The sequence below is a fragment of the Sander lucioperca genome, chromosome 19 (genome assembly GCF_008315115.2).
Source record: "Sander lucioperca isolate FBNREF2018 chromosome 19, SLUC_FBN_1.2, whole genome shotgun sequence".
Taxonomy (NCBI): Eukaryota; Metazoa; Chordata; class Actinopteri; order Perciformes; family Percidae; genus Sander; species Sander lucioperca.
Genome location: NC_050191.1, coordinates 10,130,169 through 10,149,645, shown reverse-complemented (window position 1 = coordinate 10,149,645; position 19,477 = coordinate 10,130,169). Strand labels below are relative to the sequence as shown.

At 37.6% G+C, this 19,477-nt stretch overlaps 1 protein-coding gene across 9 annotated transcripts in view; it reads left to right on the top strand.

The window, feature by feature from the left end:
* Positions 1-19,477, top strand: part of lama2 (laminin, alpha 2) — a 205,925-nt gene that overhangs the window by 125,677 nt on the left and 60,771 nt on the right. For 5 of the 9 annotated variants that reach the window (XM_035995244.1, XM_035995241.1, XM_035995242.1 and 2 more), the window contains exons 22-28: positions 2,792-2,898; positions 3,830-4,102; positions 5,102-5,282; positions 8,570-8,706; positions 10,890-11,021; positions 12,106-12,210; positions 14,424-14,567. In XM_035995244.1, the coding sequence (XP_035851137.1) occupies positions 2,792-2,898; positions 3,830-4,102; positions 5,102-5,282; positions 8,570-8,706; positions 10,890-11,021; positions 12,106-12,210; positions 14,424-14,567 (1,079 nt within the window). The remainder of the gene's footprint in view (positions 1-2,791; positions 2,899-3,829; positions 4,103-5,101; positions 5,283-8,569; positions 8,707-10,889; positions 11,022-12,105; positions 12,211-14,423; positions 14,568-19,477) is intronic. The other 4 variants (XM_035995247.1, XM_035995246.1, XM_031321901.2 and 1 more) reach the window with 1 other exon arrangement.

The window sequence follows — 19,477 nt, the reverse complement described above, 5'->3', positions numbered from 1 at the left end:
TATTGCTAATGAAGTAGAATAGATGCTGAATAGCTGCTCCTGCAGTTTGTTTATACAACAGACTGCAGATTGCTTGGAAACATAATGTATTTCACGTTGACATTTTTTTTTTTTATCTTCACCATCAAGGCCAGCAATGAAAATAAAAAAAAACACACAACAAAAAGCAACATTTTATCCCACAACAAGGCTTGCATTGTAGCATCTGACAGAACGGATTCCAGATGGTCCCCGAAGGATGAAGCTCGGGGGGTGAAAGATTATGTGTAAGAGAGTGTGTGTGAAATAGAGATGAATGTATATGGGCATGTTTCCTTGTATGTTTTATCACGCATGTGTGTTTGTAGATCTGTGTGTGTGTGTGTGTGTGTGTGTGTGTGTGAGAGAGAGAGAGAGAGAGAGGGCATGCAAGCCTCTCTGCATTCGTGTGTAAAGCAGAAATCAGTGAATGTTGTGTACCGTATGTGTGCTTCTGCATATTTCTGTATGTGTGTGTGTTCGTGTGTGGGGACATCTGTTGTACCCATCTCTCTCACACTTTCCCATCCCACACTCAGGTCGGTCCTTCTGTCTCTTTTACATCTAACAGTAGAGAGAATGGGAGGAGGTAAAACAGGCGAAGCATAGTACCCATTTGTGTCGATGTGAAGTGTGCTACTAATTTCTTGAGAAATTTGTATGTGTTTTTTGTGTGCATATTTGTGTGTGTGTGTGTGTGTGTGTGTGTGTGTGTGTGTGTGTGTGTGTGTGTGTCTGTGCTTCCACCAGATGGGAGCTGTGATGTAAATCTTTTAATTGTATATCCAAGGGGCTGATTGGTGTGTGTGGGTGTGTCTTTTTTCCCCTTCCCATAAGATTTAAACAAGTTAAGTAAAGTTGAAGTATCACAGATAGAGAGAGAGAGAGATTTGAAAGGTTGTATGTGGGCATACATTTTTATACTGTATTTCTGTAACAATAACCCATTCAAACCCATTCAGGAAGCATAAAAACTGCAAGCACATGGCAAAGGCCATGAATTCAAAGCCAGAGAAATGAGGTACGAGGCAGAGATGAGAATCTTCTTATGACTGATAAAGTTCTAGTTAAAATGGTAAATAGACTGAATTTATATAGCACCGTTCTACCTTACCAGACAAAGCGCTTTTCAATTTGCCTCTCTCTTTCACCCATTCACACACACACAATCATACAGAGGCGGTGGCTGAGCTGCCATCGGTGTATGAATGTCTGACCATTGGGAGCAACTTTTGGTTCAGTGCCTTGCTCAAGCACACGTTGATATGCGGACTGAAGGAGCCGGGGATTGAACCTCCAACCTCGGGATTAAAGGAAGACCTACCTTCTGAGCCCCACCTGCTCAGTGAATGTACTGTCATCACGAAAGGGAATGAACTGAAATATAACCTGCTTTGTTTTGACGTTGATAAGACTGGTTCTACAAGTGTTAGTCTTGTGTACCTTGTCTTTTTAGGGGAATGTATTCCCTTTTATGTGGATGGTTTAACTGCCACGTGTGTCAGGAGCATCCTCTTGCGTTTTATACTCGTCAGAGCCAAGTAGTGCGTCCTTCATTGTTTCACAAGCTGTATTTTTCACTCATTCTTTTTCCTGTGCTCAGGAAATAATTCCTGTCAATGTTGGTACTGAACACCATCTTTAATCAGAGACAACAGGGAACATTTTGAATATTATGTGGGTGTTTTCGTAACCTTTATTATTGACAGTGGAGCAATGGCAGAAAATGAGGGACAGAGAGAGAGAGAGAGAGAGATGCAACAAATGGACTTAAACTGGAGACATTGTGGTTAATGGTCAGCATCTTAACCCATAAGCCATGACAGGGTTCATTTGTTAAATTACTTACTATTTAGCCTACCCATGCATCAAGAACACCTGCTTTGTGTTTAATAAGTCAGATTCCAGAGTGTGGATTTACACATCTCTGAACATTTAAGACATACATATCTTGATGATATCTAGATGTTGCTGAACCAGTGTTGTGAATGTCAGTAGCTGCATTCTGCATTCAGGAAGCTGATCTATTTCTTTCATTTCAGCTGAACTACTAATTCAAATTATTTTTTTTATCTGGCAACATGTCAGAAGATTTGTTCAAATTGTCTTATTGTAGCTTAAGGGGCAGTTTGTGATTGTCTGGGTCCAGTGTTTCATTGTCCTTAGCATATTCAAGGATGACTTTTCAGACTATCAGACAGCTTTCAAAGCCCTAAGTTTTTAGTTGGCTTCTAAATTAAAGACCAATTACAATAAGTTAAGTCAGCTTTCATGTTCTCTATTGTTGTCAGTGTTTTGTTAAATTGAAGGAGATGAAGCGGTTCACCCAATCTTGGTGATTGCAGCTTTGTCTGGACGGAGGACTCAAAGCTCTGCTTTTTGTTTTTCCTGAGCGCAGATGTGATGTTGTCCTCTGTTGCAGCCTGGCTTTGTCATTTAGGCTTAAAGTTAAACTGGCTGTGTTTTTAATATACAAAATATAATCTGGCAAAAACGTTATCAGCCCACTAGACTGAAGAATCTATTTGGGCAAGAGAAGATTTTCTCCAAAGTGCAGTCAGAAGGATATAAAAATGCATATCGGCAGCTAATCCTGAAGAAGACCTTAAGCGAGTTCTGAGCTTATTCAGCCGACTGTAGTGTGAAGTAAACACACTCACCAATGTGTGTTTGAGAATGTTAAACCAATATGTGTTATTATATGTACTCTCATAGAAATTCTGCCGTTAGGAACTGATAATTGATGTAAAATATGCTCTCTCCTCTCCTGCAGCCTGCCAGTGCCATACTAATGGCTCTGTATCTGAGGTCTGCGATAAGGAGACCGGACGGTGCCAGTGCAGAAAAAATGTGGTTGGACGACAGTGTGACGAGTGCATAGTAAGTATTTTGACGGATGTCAATAATCTTTACAGAAATTGCCAGTATGTGTTGACGCCATTCCTGTGTAGACTTTTCATTTATTTATTTTCCACATATGCTTTCCCTGGTGGCACTTATTTTTCTTGTTGTAATCTTGCAATATCATATGTGTGCAATTGACTACTTGTGGTCTCCAGTGTTCTAACCCCAAATACAATCTACTGTGACAAAGCTTTTTTGGTATTATACCTTACTTTTTCTCATTACCTTACATCAAATTTATTTTTTGGTTAACCAAATGTGGTCTGCCAATAGGTCAAAAGCTGATTTATGTTCCTTCACATTTTAATTCACTACTAGTACTGTTGTACTATAAATGGGGAAATATAAGGAATTAAGGAAATACTGCATAGACACCTCTAAGTCCTTGTTACTCATCAGTATCCAGCAGAAATCAATCCGTTATCAGAATCAAAAAAATGTTTATTGCCAAGTAAGTACTAACAAGGAATGTGCCTTGGTGGTTGGTGCGTACATAAAAAACATAGTGAACATTAATATAAAATTGAATGTTATGCACATGTACTGTATGTCTGGTATCAGGCCGTGATAGGTAAAGCCACACATTTGTTTCTGCAGGGCAAAGAAGATGCAGCATTATATTAATATTTCACGCAAAATGGTGTAAAAAATTACATATAGTACAATAGTTATTTTTGGTCAAAAGTAGTATGTTTTTCATTCTTTTATTAACAGTAATATTGTGATAATAACATAGTGATTATGATGACGATAAATAATGTTTTATCTTCACAAAAAGAGACAGGTTTTTGTTTTGTTTTCCTACTTTTACTTTTTCCACTTGTACTTTCAGTTTTTTGTTTTTATGTGTCCTGCTCACTCATTCTCATTGGTCCCCCTCTACCCATCTACATTGTGATTGGTCCAGCCTAACTGCTGGTGGGATGCTGAGCGTCAGGACTGTATTCCCTGTAGCTGCAGCCCTCACGGCTCTATGTCTCAGCGCTGTGATATCGAGGGCCGCTGCATCTGTCGCCCCGGCTTTGTGGGCCGACACTGTGACCTGCGTCGCCAAAGTTACGAGAGGCGGGAGACCCGGAGGCCAGTGGAACACGTTCCCATAGAAGCTGTTCAGCAGAGATGGGGGGGGGTCCCCCGCACAGGGGGTTGTCCCAGGGGGGCGTACAGGCCTAAGACAGGGGTAACACACACTGCATGGTGTGTTTTAAGTAGCATGGGTGTGTTTACTTGGTGTGCAAAAATTGTAGGTATTCGTGTGGCTGAAAACAGGTTTAAAACACATTTTACATTTGTATCAAACATTGAACGCTTTGTGTTTGTGGATGTGATGGTTTATGACCCGTTTTTTTTAAAACATTGCATGGAAAAAGGGAGGTGTGTGTCACATGTGTTCTATCTAGAGTTTTACTAGCACAGTTTTCAGTGATTTTCTGTGAAAGACATTTCTGTTTGAAGATGTTGCTGAGTGTTAGCATTATTGCAAGGGAAACACAGAATGAGCGATCTTTAACACATTTTAATATTAACATGCCAATGTTCAATAGAAAATGTCCCCTCTTTTAAGTAACTTAAGATGTTTGTTTTTGCTGAATTGGTGTTGTAAATGTCATTAGTTTTAAGCAAATCATGATGTTTATGATTTTTCTCCGAGGTAGCCACATTCTGCATTCAGGAAGCTGTTTTTGTTTACATTTTTAGCTGAACTGTACCTAATTCATTTTTTTCAATTAGGTACAGTTTGTGACTGTCTGGGTCCAGTCTGATGAACAAACATGCATGGTATTGTTTTTTTTTTTTCTTGAGCAGCCACGAGGAGGCATTTTTTAGACTGTCAGACAGCTTTCAGCACCCTAATTCAGTTTTTAGTCGGCTTCTAAGACAAATTACAAATAATAAAAATTCAGTCGAGGCATTTTTCATTATCCTTTTTTATCCCAGAATAATACCGTAAGAAGGTCGAAAAATCTTGAAAAGATTGAATCTCTTCACACATAAGATCTTTATTCCCTAAATCGTTCTCTTCTCTTTTTCATTTAATCTTCAGAAACAAGTGTTGCATCTCATCTCATTATAACCTACTTGTCTCTAAGTTGCTTGAGTGTGTTTGCAACTTGTCTAACGCTAAATCCACTACATATTCTTAACTCCATTTACAACCTCTTTGTCTGTGTTTCTTCAGTCTCAGACTCACGGCATCAGCACAGGTGGAGTGTGTGCCCCGTGTCACTGTAACTCGTTTGGTTCCAAGTCGTTTGACTGTGATGAAACCGGTCAGTGTCGGTGTCAGCCGGGCGTCACCGGACCCAAATGTGATCGATGCTCACGAGGATTCTTCAACTTCCAGGAGGGAGGCTGCACACGTAAGCACAGAAAGTGGGGTAGAGAGGATGGTTTCTTTAAAAGCAGTTGCCAAACCCTATTATCAGCTCACAGAACAAAAGTATAGCTCAATCCACTCGAAACCCTGACGAAGTCAATGCATTTAGATTTGTCCTCTGTTTATACTGTAATTTGCAATGGAAGTAATATCAGCAATCGCAAGACGCTGTCTTTATTAAACTGCTGCTTTGCTCTTTTTTCTTTGTAATTTAAAGTTTACATAAACTGTCTGCAGAGAAATTCCCTTTAAGAAATCTATTGTGTAATTTCAAAAGGGCGTGTGCATTAATTAAAGCAACGGTGTCAGTGTTATAATTACAGCATTGCAAAGCAAAATCTTTCTGCTCACAAGCAGGGCAAAGCTAAAACATCTTGTCATAAAACATAACAAAATATGGCAAAACATTTTATGAATGTGAGTGGCCGGCTTAAGTTAAATGAGTGCTGCTTTGTACTAAAAAATAATGTACTTTGGCAGTGTAGGCATTTCTTCTTTTTCCAGTGTCACATGGACAAAATACAGTTTGTTACTAATAAAACCTACAGCAATTACCTTGTGGTTTGAAATATCAGTGCATCCTGCAGTAGCCACAAAATCGTATAAAAGTCAGACTTGCAGAAATGATCATGTATTTTTGACATTACGATGTGTTTTATAAATAGTGTAGCAATTTCCCCTAGGGTTATGAAACATGCATCTTGGCAAAGGCTATAGCTACATCAAACAAAGAATACATGCATATATATTTAGATAATGGAAGGAACAAATTAAAGACAGAAAGAAGGAAGTAGGGAAGCAATAAAAACAGACAAGAGAATTGTCTTTGAAGGTTGAACACAGAATAATAATGACGACCAATAAATTACGTAGCTAATAGATTTCTTAATTCTCTTGGCTGGTGAACAAGCAAAACAGCTGATAATAACATGTGAAGAATATTTAAGGAAGACACCATTTGAATCAAATGTAGTCAATTTAGTAAATGTAGTAAATGTGTAAATGTGTGTTTCAAGAAACACATCAAATGTTTGGTAGAACCGCACACAGTCATGCAAATTAGACAGATAATCTTCAATTTACAGCAGCGCATTTTGGCTTTAGATTTCTGTTTATTGACCGTTAACACTTTCTTTCTTTAATTTCCATCCTGTTATCATGATCAGTGCTTTATATAGAACTATGAACGTTCCAGTGTGTATAATTTCCACAGTTTTACTGCAAACCCTTCTTCCAGGAGCGGTGATTCAAAGTTATATCAGCAGGGATTTAACACCAAACACATGTCTGTACTCACACCTCAATTTAAAGTTTGGCCCAAATTGTTCACCATGTCACTGATTTAAACTTGCAGCATGCTGGTGTTGAATGTGTTGGTAGTGGAGATGGAATTATTTTTGCAAATTATAGCATACGTGTGAACACGTTTTTTTTTGTGTAAAACAGTAAGATGCTGAACTCTAAAATGAAACTAAAAGCAGTTTTTTTTATGTCAGCAAGATCTGCTAGTGGTTAAGGGAAGAATGATTGATTTTCATGTGTCACAGCTATCTAGTACATGCCTTTTGTGGCCAATTTTTAAAGGTTACTTTGAAATATGACACCCAGCTTAGACTAATTCTAGCTTTTAATAGATACTGCAGGTACTGTAGTCTACAAGTCAGATGTAATTAACATTTCAGAGTAGTAGTAGTTATTATTAATACTGCTAACTGACAAAAAAGAACACAATATTAATTAGATGTATCAGTGATCGAAAAGTGTACATCTGAAAGCAGTAAGATAGTATTAGCTGTTTGTTGCCAGAGCTCAGGATTTTCATTACCATTGCCTGATGGTGTGTTACTTCATCTTAAAATGCAAATGCCTAATATTATAAGGTAATATGTTCAAATTATTAAATAATTTGCCTTAAAAACTTTGCAGTGCAGGCAGGTGCTGTAAACTTGTGCCACCCAAAAAAAGATTAAGCATCCACGCACCCCAAGTACGACTATGAATAGCTTTTCCCACATATCTCCCTATGCAATTTATTATTGATACCAACCACTATTGACAACCAAGTAGAATAGTAATAAGTTAGCCAGAAAGAGAAGATAGGACTGGGAATTATTTGCTTTGATTCATCTTAAGATCACTACCAGAGTCAGGTTACAGAAATAATATGCTGTTTTGTGTTTAATGTTCCAGGGAATTTACTGCAAGCCAGTCAGAATACAAATATGATTCAGGCTGTGGGCATGTGGTTTCCATAATTGAAATTTACAGAAAATGGCCACAGCTAGCTGATGACACATAGCTTTCATTAACAATTTACATGAATTAATCAGGTGCCATTCTATTAAACATCAGGAAAGTTCATCAATAAATCGATTGAAATATTAACAATATAATGCAACTCTCCTGTGAAGATGACTTCACATTTCATCAGCATTAACATTTCAATTCAACCAGCGCACTGAGTGAGAAAGAGAGTCCTCTGGCATGGGCAATTTTCTGGGGAATAGGGGGGATTGAGTAAGTTAATTGGTAGCGAAATCAATTGAAATGAATGACACTGGGGGCTTATGGGTGTTACTATAAACAACTCAGTCTTAATGCAGTAACTCAATAAATTACCCTTTCAAATTCCTATAACTGAAACTGTATTATTAAATGATGGCTAGTCCACATAATTCGGTATGCGCATAACATTCACCTCAGTTTCATAACATATTCTCTACCACTTTTACTTTAGTGGAAGGTGTCAATTAACAGTTTTTGCCTAATAGTTAAGATCAGAGGACGTTGAGGGGATCACAGACTGGTTTATGTCAACGTTTAGTCAGGATGCGGTTTTAAAACCATTTAATCCATGTTATATTTGGGCAATTTGGTTGAAAGAAACCCATATTCATGATATAAAAAACTTCATAAAAAGACTATTCTCTATTTCACAAATTCACAGTAGACTAGAAAGTAGAAACACACTGTTACTAAAATGTTTACCCCTAATGTTTAAGTTTCCAAAAAGAATTTACTAAGCTCACTTTCCTGTTCTCCATCCCAGACATGTTGTTTTTCTTTCAATTTGGAGTCTGTTAGCCAACATGTCATGTATATTAAGAAAACTGTGTTATTGTTGGGAACTAGAATAAATACTGTAGCACTGTACTATGTGATACTGTAAATTACTGAAAAAAAAAATACAATCAGTTTGAAAAAACGTTGATTTTTCTTTAGAGTTTATTCAAAAACCATTTAAACCATACCGTTTCTCCTCTCCTACAGCCTGCCAGTGCAGTCATGTGGGGAATAACTGCGATGCTAACACAGGACAGTGTATCTGTCCTCCAAACACCATCGGTGAGAGGTGTGACCTCTGTGCTCCCAACCACTGGGGCCATGATATCATAACTGGATGCAAGGTAGGCTGAAAACTGGATTTGCCAAAATCAGTTGCTTACATTTGTGTAACCTACAGTACTTGTAACACATGAAGAGGGCTTAGCAAACACACTGGAGGGATGGCACAAAAATGAGGCAAGGACTATATAAGAAAGAGATCAATTAAACTTATTTAATTCACTTTTTTTAAGACAATGGAAAACAAAAGCTAATTTCTTTCTGAGGCATTGTGCTTTCCACTATTGAGAAATTATTTGGAATGCCGTCAGTGATCAATAAATCCTGATTTTTATAATTTCTGAAATAATGCTTGTAGCAATATATATATATATATATATATATATATATATATAGTAATAAACATAGACACATACGTTTCTTACTATCCTAACCCCAATAAGTGCATAGTAAAGGTTAATATAATTAAAGGAAAGTCTATCTAATTTGCCCATTTCTTTTTCAGCTGGTTACCATTTAGTCATTTTTTTTCACTACCATTTTTGCTGTTACTTCTCAGTCTTCTCTCCTTTTTAGCTCCATTTCGTCTTCTCTTCCTTTCTAATTTTCCATCCTCCACTCCTTTCTGTGTGCTCCTCCCATACTCTGTTCTCTTATTATCATGGTGTGTGTTTACACAGCCTTCTCTCTGTATTCCCTCGTCTTTATCATCTCTCTTTCTGTGTCTCTATCATTCCCATTTCCTCTGCTTCTCTGTTTCGTTACACGACTTTGTTCAAAGTGTTTGAAATGTAATTGTTCTGCACTGAAACTATCTCTCCAAAAGGCTGCGAGGTTGCAATAACAGTCAACTATTAGAAGTAGCAGTAGACCATTAGCAATCAGAGGCTCGAACATAAAAGTACAGTAAGTCTCAGTTTAACGGCAGATTGATCCAGAAGGGTACATCAGGACAATAAAGAGGGATGCAACAGATCTTAGTGGTACCAAGCAAACATATAAAAGGTAGCAAAGACAAGAGAACAAAGTAAAACACAGCAAAAGCAGAAAGGTACAACATAACAGTGAAGTACAACGAGCCAGAACTGAGAAAAAATAGATATTTCCTCAGTGTGAAAGATTAAGATTACAAAGAGATATCAACGGATGAGATGTCACTGAAAATCAACACTCATTAACAGGGAAAAGCTCTTGCTCTGGGTTAAGAGTTCAAAATCACCCGTGGGTATTAACACTTTGCTGGTATATACACTCTGAACGGAGGTAATTCAACACTGAAGGTCTTTATTCAACCACAGTTGTTCTTATTTCTACAGATAGACATTTACAGCTTGATTGTGCAGCTTTCGCCTCACAGCACACATGACGGTTACCTGTTTTACGGTGTTTTGATCTTTGATTGAGACATTTGTCAATTGTAATAACATCCAATATTGTTTAGCAAATGTTTTTAAGTAAGAACGTTATGCTGCCGCTGCACTTTGGTGTTAACACAAGATTTCACTCACTCCAGTCATCCATACCGTACATTAGGGGTGGGAATCACCAGAGGCTTCACGATACGACATCATCACGATACTTATGTCACGATACGATATTATTGCGATTTTAAACATATTGCAATATTCTGTGATATATTGCAATTTATCAAATTTTTTCCAACTTCAAATTTTTCCCAATTTCAAATTATGTACCCAAATGGAAACTTTGTCAACAGTTGTGTTAGCTAAAAAAAAATTCTGTTTGTTCATCTCACTTAAATTTTATTGCTGCAAAATGGGATTGTCAAGCAGACAAACTGACAGCACATATACAATAATAGATCGACACTTGGCATCTGTGCATGGATACAGTATTGCCACGGAAAATATCATGATACTATGCTGAATCAATTTTTTCCCCCCACCCCTACTGTACATGTACCTCCTCATGTTCAATATTTGGACACAGCTATCTTGATTCAAACCTCAGGTATGATCTTTGAACAGGCAAACGGATATTTTACCACCATAAGTCCTCAAATAAAACTTGATTGGCAATATTGTGTTGGGCGCCTTGGAAACGCTCTACGGTAGGTTGACTGCACCAAGACAAATGTTTGTGTTGTACTTGATGAGGAAAAAACAAGTGTCTGTTTGATGCTCTGTCTAATAAAGTTCATTTTTAAACATTAAGTAAGATAATAATAAGGTAATAAGAGCATCAGAAATAATCTCTGTCTTTGTGTCTGTGTTTGTGTATGTAGGCGTGTGGCTGCAGTGTGATCGGCTCAGTGAGCCAGCAGTGTAACGTCAACACAGGCTGCTGCATCTGTCGCGACTCCTTCAGAGGAGAGAAATGCAATGAATGTCAAATTGGATACAGAGACTTTCCTCAGGTGACTGATCTGAATGGCATTAACACAAATGCAAATATTACTATTACTTAATTATCATTATTATTTTTATTATCATAATAAAGGATGCTTTTATTTTTTTGTATTGAGATAAGAGAGGGGGCCCTAGAGAGAATCTCTGATGGGATTTGATCATTGGGGACAAAGGAGAGAGATTTTCATAGATGTGATAAAGCTATTTTAATGGATTTTATGAGCCTAAAAAGCCTCAATAAATGGACGTGTTCACTGCCTGATTGATAGAAGCCTAATGGTGTCATCATACCAGTGGTTTTATTTAACTCTCTTTACACCAGAGCCACACTTTCTGCGTAGCTTCAGCTTGTTTTTCTTCCACCGAGGTACCTCACTTGAAATGCAAAGTTGAACAAAATGCTGTACATGACATATACTACCAGATAATAGTGGGCACGTGTAATTCAACAACACATTCAACAACACATGAGAATGTAAAAACGCAGAATGGACACCAGTTTTACAAAACAGATTTTGAAGAAACAGCTCACCTAAAATGACACTTGAGTCACCTTCTGACCTTCTGATGTTAGTCATGTTAGTCAAAATTTCCTTAAATTTGGCTGCCAAATTTTCAGTTTCATTCAAGTCTTAGTTTGAAGGCAGCATTCTTTAATCATACTTCAAAAAGGGAATTAATACAATCACAATCAAATTTCATATTTGTTATTTGCGTCTTTGTGTAGCGGTATTCAAGGTACAGAAAATGTGAATAGTTCGCCATGTATAGCATGGCAACAGATTAAAAAAACTTAGTGATCCTATTAAAAAGTCAGTGGTCAGAGAAATTGCATGGTCATTTTCTTTACACCTTTTGGAACTCAGTAGCTTCAGTCAAATGGGAAAATAACTGTTTGGTTTTCGTCTGAACTTCAGTGATGTTCGAACTGACATGGGAGTAAGAAGATAATGGCAACATTTTCATTTTGGAGTGAAATTTAATGGTTTGGTGAAGCATAAAGCTAGGACACACTCTAGTAGCTCCTCTCTCAGCCTGTTATATTGTTGATAACAGACGCTTGGCGTTGTCTACATCCACGTTTCCCCACAGTGCACCCAGTGCAGGTGTAATGTCGCAGGATCGGACAGCCAGACCTGCGACCTGGAGAGAGAAGTGTGCGCCTGCGCCGATCGAACGGGAAAGTGTAGCTGCAAGGTACAGCATGCACCCATAACAATATACACGTTTACTTGGTCTTCCCTTATGATGTGAAAGAGGAATTTTATTTTTCTATCAATGCACTTACAGTAGTAGTTTGAGCTTTATTTACAAAGAAAGTTGAGCATGCATAAATGTGCATTATTGATAAAACTGATAAAAACATGCCAAACACTTGAGTATCACGTAGAAGAAACAACACAACTTGATGAGCTAAATGAAAATCAATACAGAAATCCTAAAGTAAACGGGTTTCGTTTTAGTCAATTGTGAATTCAATTTAATTGAATTCAAAGGGGCTTTATTGACATGAAAATTTCAATAACAATGTCGTTGTAGTCTTTCTGTGCCAACACACCATGTTAATCTCCTAAAAGCTTGTTGCCTGGAAAGACTTTATCGGAATTTTCTTTAAACAAGTGCCATTTCGAGTAGGTTGAATAGATTAATGACAGGTCTGTCTTTCGACATGCTACACTCTTACACGCAATTGAATAAACTGTCATTAGTCTTTGTTTCCAGCTAGAAAAACAAGACAGCTGTGCTGGGAAACATTTTTAAAGTTCTGCAAAACAATCCACCAAAATCAGGCCATGCAGTTGTAGAATCATATGGTACTTAACAGCTGGTTTAAATAGTCACATCATCATCTGAACACTCGGCTACTGTACATTACATAATAATTGTCAATGGATGTTTCGCAGATATACTGTCCAAATCCAAGTTTAACCATCTAGTGACCACTGACATTCTGCTGAGAAACTTTTACCTTTCAGAAAGTCATCCTAATAAAGTGAATGAATGTGTGAGAAAAAAAAAGAAGAAAAATGTATGGGTTTGAATTCTACCAGGAGAAGATATATACACATACATTCTTTTCATCTATATGTCTAGAAATAGGTAAATTAAGTGTGTATGTGGGATGTCATATACCTTTTCTTGACAGTCATCACACACACACACACACACACACACACACTACAAATTCCCTAATCAAATTGTAAGCTAAACCTAATAGAAAATGACTGAAACATTTTACTGGATTTTTATAGTACACATACAGTACACACACTCAGTTATGTACACACTTATAAAGCATACATTTCACACCTCTAAACCTTACTGTGACAAGTTGATCATATATCTCTCTCATCATATCTTACTGTCACAGCACACACACACACACACACACACACACACACACACACACACACACACCTGATTCAGGGCCGGTAATGAGACTTCAGATCACTGGGTGTCATCTTCACCATGAACAGGTAGAAGGTTGACTGGACAAAATGTGGCTCCAATATACACAATACAATGTAATAACCTGGGATAAATGTTGATTGACAGACATTTTATAATAATTGTATCATTAAGTCATTTATCATGCAAAAATCCTTAAAATTAATACAATTCTAGCATTTCAAATGTGAAAATGTTCTCTGTTTTATATGATTAAATTGAATACATTTGGCTTTTAGACTGTTGTTGTAAGACTATAAACTAAGAAAGATCAGTTCATTGAAATTTTTTTTTAAATTAAATTGATGATCATTAGCGTCTAGTAATAACATAATGACCTCCTTTTGACGTAACCAATGCAAATAATGTAGAGTACTAAAGTTGGCGTTTTGGGTTCCTTCACTATACCTTCACATTCCTCTGTTGTTCTTGGTCCTTACTCACTAACCTGCAGGACTTTTTGACAGAACTCAACATTAATTGGATGATGTTTGACAGCAGTGTGAGCCTTTTCTTAGCAGAGAGAGAAAGCTTAATATACACACCTGTCCTAATCCCATTTTAGACGAGTCAGCTCACAGCTTATTTACTCCAAACAATTCAGTGCAGTGTGATACTTCTTGTTTCTACCCCAATGCAAACTAAGAAAATGCATTTTTTTGTGTGGCATAGGATGGGTGTCGTTTAATAGCCAAAATATGTGATGCAGTCCAAGTTAAAGTAGTAACCAAGTTCAATCTGCTTTCTGACCTCAAGCAGTAAATAAAGAATTGCATGCTTTGAAAAGTTGCATTATGTTTCTCATAACTCGTCCATGTCACTGCATTGTATTGTTTTCAGATTGATTTTAGTCTCCACAACATGCTGTCTACTGAAACTGAATTTATTAAAATAATGTTAAAATGTTTATAAAGAATCACAAAAGCTTACCTCAACTATGTCTTTTCCTGTGTTTATTTTAGGCAAATGTGAAAGGAGACAACTGTGATCGCTGTAAGCCAGACACGTTTGGGTTGTCGGTACGAAACCCACTTGGCTGCAGCAACTGTTACTGTTACGGACTGACACGCTCCTGCACAGAGGCACAAGGGCTCATCAGGATGTGGGTAAGTAGACATACAGTATCTTAATTGTTTTACTTCCGTCCTGTCACTGTTTGTTTAATGCAAGTAGGTTTAAGTATTTGGCAGAACACCTTACTGTTTGGCCACATTGGCAAATTGAACAGGATGGATCTGTCCAACCGTTCATCAGTTCATTCATATTTTGAACGTTTGTGCATTTCGCAGTTGATTTTTAGAATAACATATAATTGTTGTTCTAATTTTGGACTGAGTTTGAAAGAGTGCTGCAAAACAACTATTGGGGAAACTTTATATAGACTCCACAACTAATTATTTTTGCATTAAAATATGTTAGTTAACTAAAGTGATAGATGTAAAATATCTTCATCTTGTCGAAAACCCTGGTGATAATATATATATAACAAGTTTAAAGAGTATTCCCTGGTCTGGATCTTTCTCGCCTCTAAAGTTTTCATCCGTGGATCTAACCAGTAGTTGCCTGTAAGCTGTACTTGTTGTACACGCTATCTGTGCCAGCTTCCTTGCTGAGACAACTCATTTGACAGCTGGCTGCCTACAACTGACTCTGCTTTATGCCAATGTTGTAAGCTCCGTGTTCTTCATTAATCATTATCTATGAATAATTAAAGGTAAGTTTAATATTTGAAGTTAATAGATGTCACTTTACTTGATTTCTGCCCAGTAGAAAATCAATGATGCTCATTAGTTATTTTGCAGCCTACCTGGTGATTGACGATAGGTGCCAGGTTATAAATATAAAGAAGGTGGTCTGATGTTTACAGAGATAAGTTAGGTGTGCTGTATTTGGGAATATTGCCACTCTTGTATTATGATTGTCTATTGCATAATCACAATTCAATGCTGAGTTTGTTTCAGTGAGGGTCCTGGGTCTTGTTGATGAGGCTAGCTGCAGGTGGGAAGAAACTGTTTTTGTAGCACGAGGTTTTGGTCCTGATGGACTCCTGCCAGAGGGGAGTGAGTCAAAAAGTTTGTGTTCAGTGTGGGAGGGGTTGGCCACAAACTTTCTTGCCAGCTTCAGCGTCCTAGAGGCGTACAGGCCCTGGAGAGAAGGCAGGTTGCATTGACATGAATGTCTGTACCAAATGCCACACCAAACCATCCAATAGTTGTTGAGACATTTCAGTCAAACAGCAAATGACAATATCAGGGTGGCGCTTGAGGAAAAGGCAGGAGATCAACAAATAGGACACATTGTTTGGGAGCCATAAATGTCTGTACAAAAGCGGGTGCCAATCCATCTAGTAGCCATCGCGATATTCACTGGATAAGTGAAAACTTGCTGGGGGTGCTTGAAGAAAAAAAGTCTGTAGACTACATCTTCCATCCTAGCCTGGCTTATGTACCCACTGGCTTCCATACATCAAAATACAAACATGAGGGTGAGCATTACGGATACCGGCTATGAGTCAAAAACAGAGGTACGTAAGTGCAGCAGACACCATCAGACAGTCACCTAGCAAGTTAGCAATCGATTGTTGAGTGGCAGCCTGTTTTTAATAAAGGCCCTTCATCTCAGAAACGGTTGCCATCTGCGATAATCTGCCGTTTCCCTGGTAACCGTAGAGTTTTCTGATGGAGTGTGGCGAGCGGCTTCATTTGAACGTCAAACATTCACTTCATTTATTGTTGACAGAGAGCGAGAGGAAGGGCTGGACAGAGAGAGAAAGACAGACAAAAATGGAGAGTTTATTGGAAAGGGAGATTTTCTCTGAACCACTGAATCGTGAGATTACACTGTGGAGTGACACACACACACACACACACACACACACACACATACACGCATGCACACACACTCTCCCTCACTATATCTAGACACCATACACATACACTATGCAAACACAGTACACATGCCTTCACATACACAAACACACAAAAACTCACACTACAGGGGATTACACGGAGGTTCACGGAGAGGGACACACATACACACACGTCATTTTTTGTGATATTTATCTCTGAAGGGAGAACTGTGTGTGTGATTGGATGACTATTTTCTAGTTGTTAAATACTGCTGTAAAGATCTGTACTAATACTGTATAATGAAATAAAATCTTTAAAGAACTGAGATAAAATGGAAGCACTGATAGATAAGATGTGAAAAAAGGAAAATACCTTCAGGAGGACTCTCGTCTTTAAGAATAGAGATGTTTTGCCCCAGACTAATGGCTGCATATTCTAAACTAAAAATAAATAAAGGAAAATAAATAAAGGAAACATTAGTAACTATTAGCTGTAAATAATAAAAGAGTATGAACTTTAAACCTTTTATGTAATGTGCATGCAGGAGCAACATTTTGCACAATCATTTTGGTACTTTCCACAAAGATCCTGTCATGTCTGAATGCCATAGCAAACATTTATGTAACAGACACATATTTGTAAATAATAAAAAGCCATTACATTAACAGCTAGATGAAGCCAGCAATGCTATGTGTTCTACATCTGAACATTTTGCACATTTATGAAATTTAGTTAAATTCAGTGTTATTACTGATATATATACTTAAAGAAAATGTATGCATACCTTGTCCTCAGCCTGTTCATACTTCTTCCTCTCTAGTATATCTCATACTCAATCAGAATAGACTCCAGGCTCTATTGGCAATATTCAGAAATTGTTATTTAGACATTACCTCATGAGTAAGCTCTACAGATTTACAAACTAATAATTGAAACATTTGAGTATCACTTCTTACCTATTTGAGAGTGAAAATATCCCCCATAACTTATTTCCATTAATGCCCACATTGTATGTAGTCTCAAATTAGGATTTTATGACATACTAAACTTTTTGTCATTTTGTTCCTATTTACTTATTTATTTTCATAGTTGTATCAAGCTAATTGCCAACTAGAAACCAGCTACAATAGCTACAGTATATAGATATGTTTGGAATTCAATTCAAGAAATAAGCAATTTCCCGTTCCATGTGTGACTGTTCCATCTGTGTCCAAACTATAGTACCTATAGATATTATCCACACAATATTTAAATCAGTCCACTCAATCACAACCCACAGTCCATAATACACCTTGATATTATTAAAGTAATATTGAAAAGAAACACATAAAGTGGGAGACAGAGAGAATGAGAAAGTAAGGGCTACAATGTCTCTTGCTCTCTGGTATTTTAATCATATTTGAGTTATTACTGACAGAGTGACAGCACCAGTTTCAAGTTATATTCAGAAGGGAAAGACATTTACATTGGAAAATACAACTGAAGAGCAATACTTAAAAAAGCAACAAAAATGGGCCCATGATTAATAAAAGTGACAACACAATCAACTTGAGAAAATACTGACTTGGTGATTGTCTTATTAACAATATCACTATTATAAAATACTGGGCCAGGGTCTTGAGGGCAAAATACAAAACAAGCAGATTTTTTGTTCATGCCTTTTAAGCAACTGAAAGTAGCTACAGTTAGAAGCAGTTAGCAGTTAGCCTTACTTTAGCAGCAAGTAAAGCTTTCTGTCCAACATAAAACTCTGTGAATCAGCGAGTCGAGGCAGAGCAGCCGGAGGACATCAGAGGGAAAACCAGGAAACATTTTCTCCATAAAATATGATCCAGTTTCACCAAAATCAATGGTGGTGTCTGACTTAGTGCCGTAAAGTGTTACGTACTTCTTCCGGGAGATCGCACCCACTCACCAAAGTTACATAGTGCAAGAACACGCATTCGGCTGGGAATGACAGAGGCACCATTCTCCCTATTACACAATTATTTTGAAGGTGTTATTTTATGGTAAAATAGTTACATACTGTTGCATTAATTACTCAAATGTCACAAATGTGTGAGGGTGCATACAATGTATAGTTATACATTAAACTGTTCAGTTATCACTTGACTAAAGCTGAGGGGGTGAAGTGTTTGGTTACACAAGACATACTGGGACTCCTGCAACAGGATTGCTACTAAATGCCATCAGATTAAGCTGAAGAGTAAAGATTGTTGTCTTTAAAATAACAGATAGTTATCCTCAGACTTAACTAGAATTCCTATACTGTACCTATTCAAATTAATTTCACTGTTTTACAAAAAGGTTGCCACAGAATGTTTGTTTTTGCAAAGACCGTATTTGGAGATGAAAATGCATTGAGTCATGTTGCAATCAACTATTTCCATAAAAGGTGTCTTCATTTGGTTTTTAGAGCTGCATAGATCCATCTCTGCGCCCACAGATGAAACAAGGAAGTCAGTTTTACGTACCAAAATAGCAGTCTCAGACAAAAGGCATTTGAAATCGATGTCAGCCAAAGTCAAAGAAGGGTGAGGGTGGAGCATTGTTTGAGTCAACATCATTAGAAGGTGAGAAAAAGAGAAGATAGTGTGAATAGACAAGGAAAAAAAAGAAACTGACACCACACACATCCTGGACTCCTGGACTCATGCGCACCTCATTTACAGTTTTGTCATGGTATGCAACATAACTTATGTGGTTTGAATTATGATTATGCCATTCTACCCACCCATATATGCGCATATGCTGTATCTGCCTCACTTTGTGTCAACTACAACATGGTGAAATAAGACTGTGGCTACGTTTCAGTATTGGTTCAACATGCCCTCGTTCACTTATCCTCAGCCCTTGCCCTTGGGGGAATCCCTGCCGCCATCATAAGTGTCGTTCCATTTCTCTGAAAAACTTAAGTGAACTTGGTGAGATCGACCCTCGGAGGGCTGAGGGAGCGAGTGAACAACGATGGTCACTCCAAGTGGCCTCTGCTATGACGTCATACCAAGGGCTGAGGGGAAGTGAAGGAGGGCATGTTGAAAAACTAATGAAACGCAGCCTATGTCTAAAAGGGTGTACCTCACAAAAATCTATAATAAAAAACTGAGACCAAAACATTCATGATTATTAGCCATTTAACACCATTTAAACTAATCACAGTTCCTTGA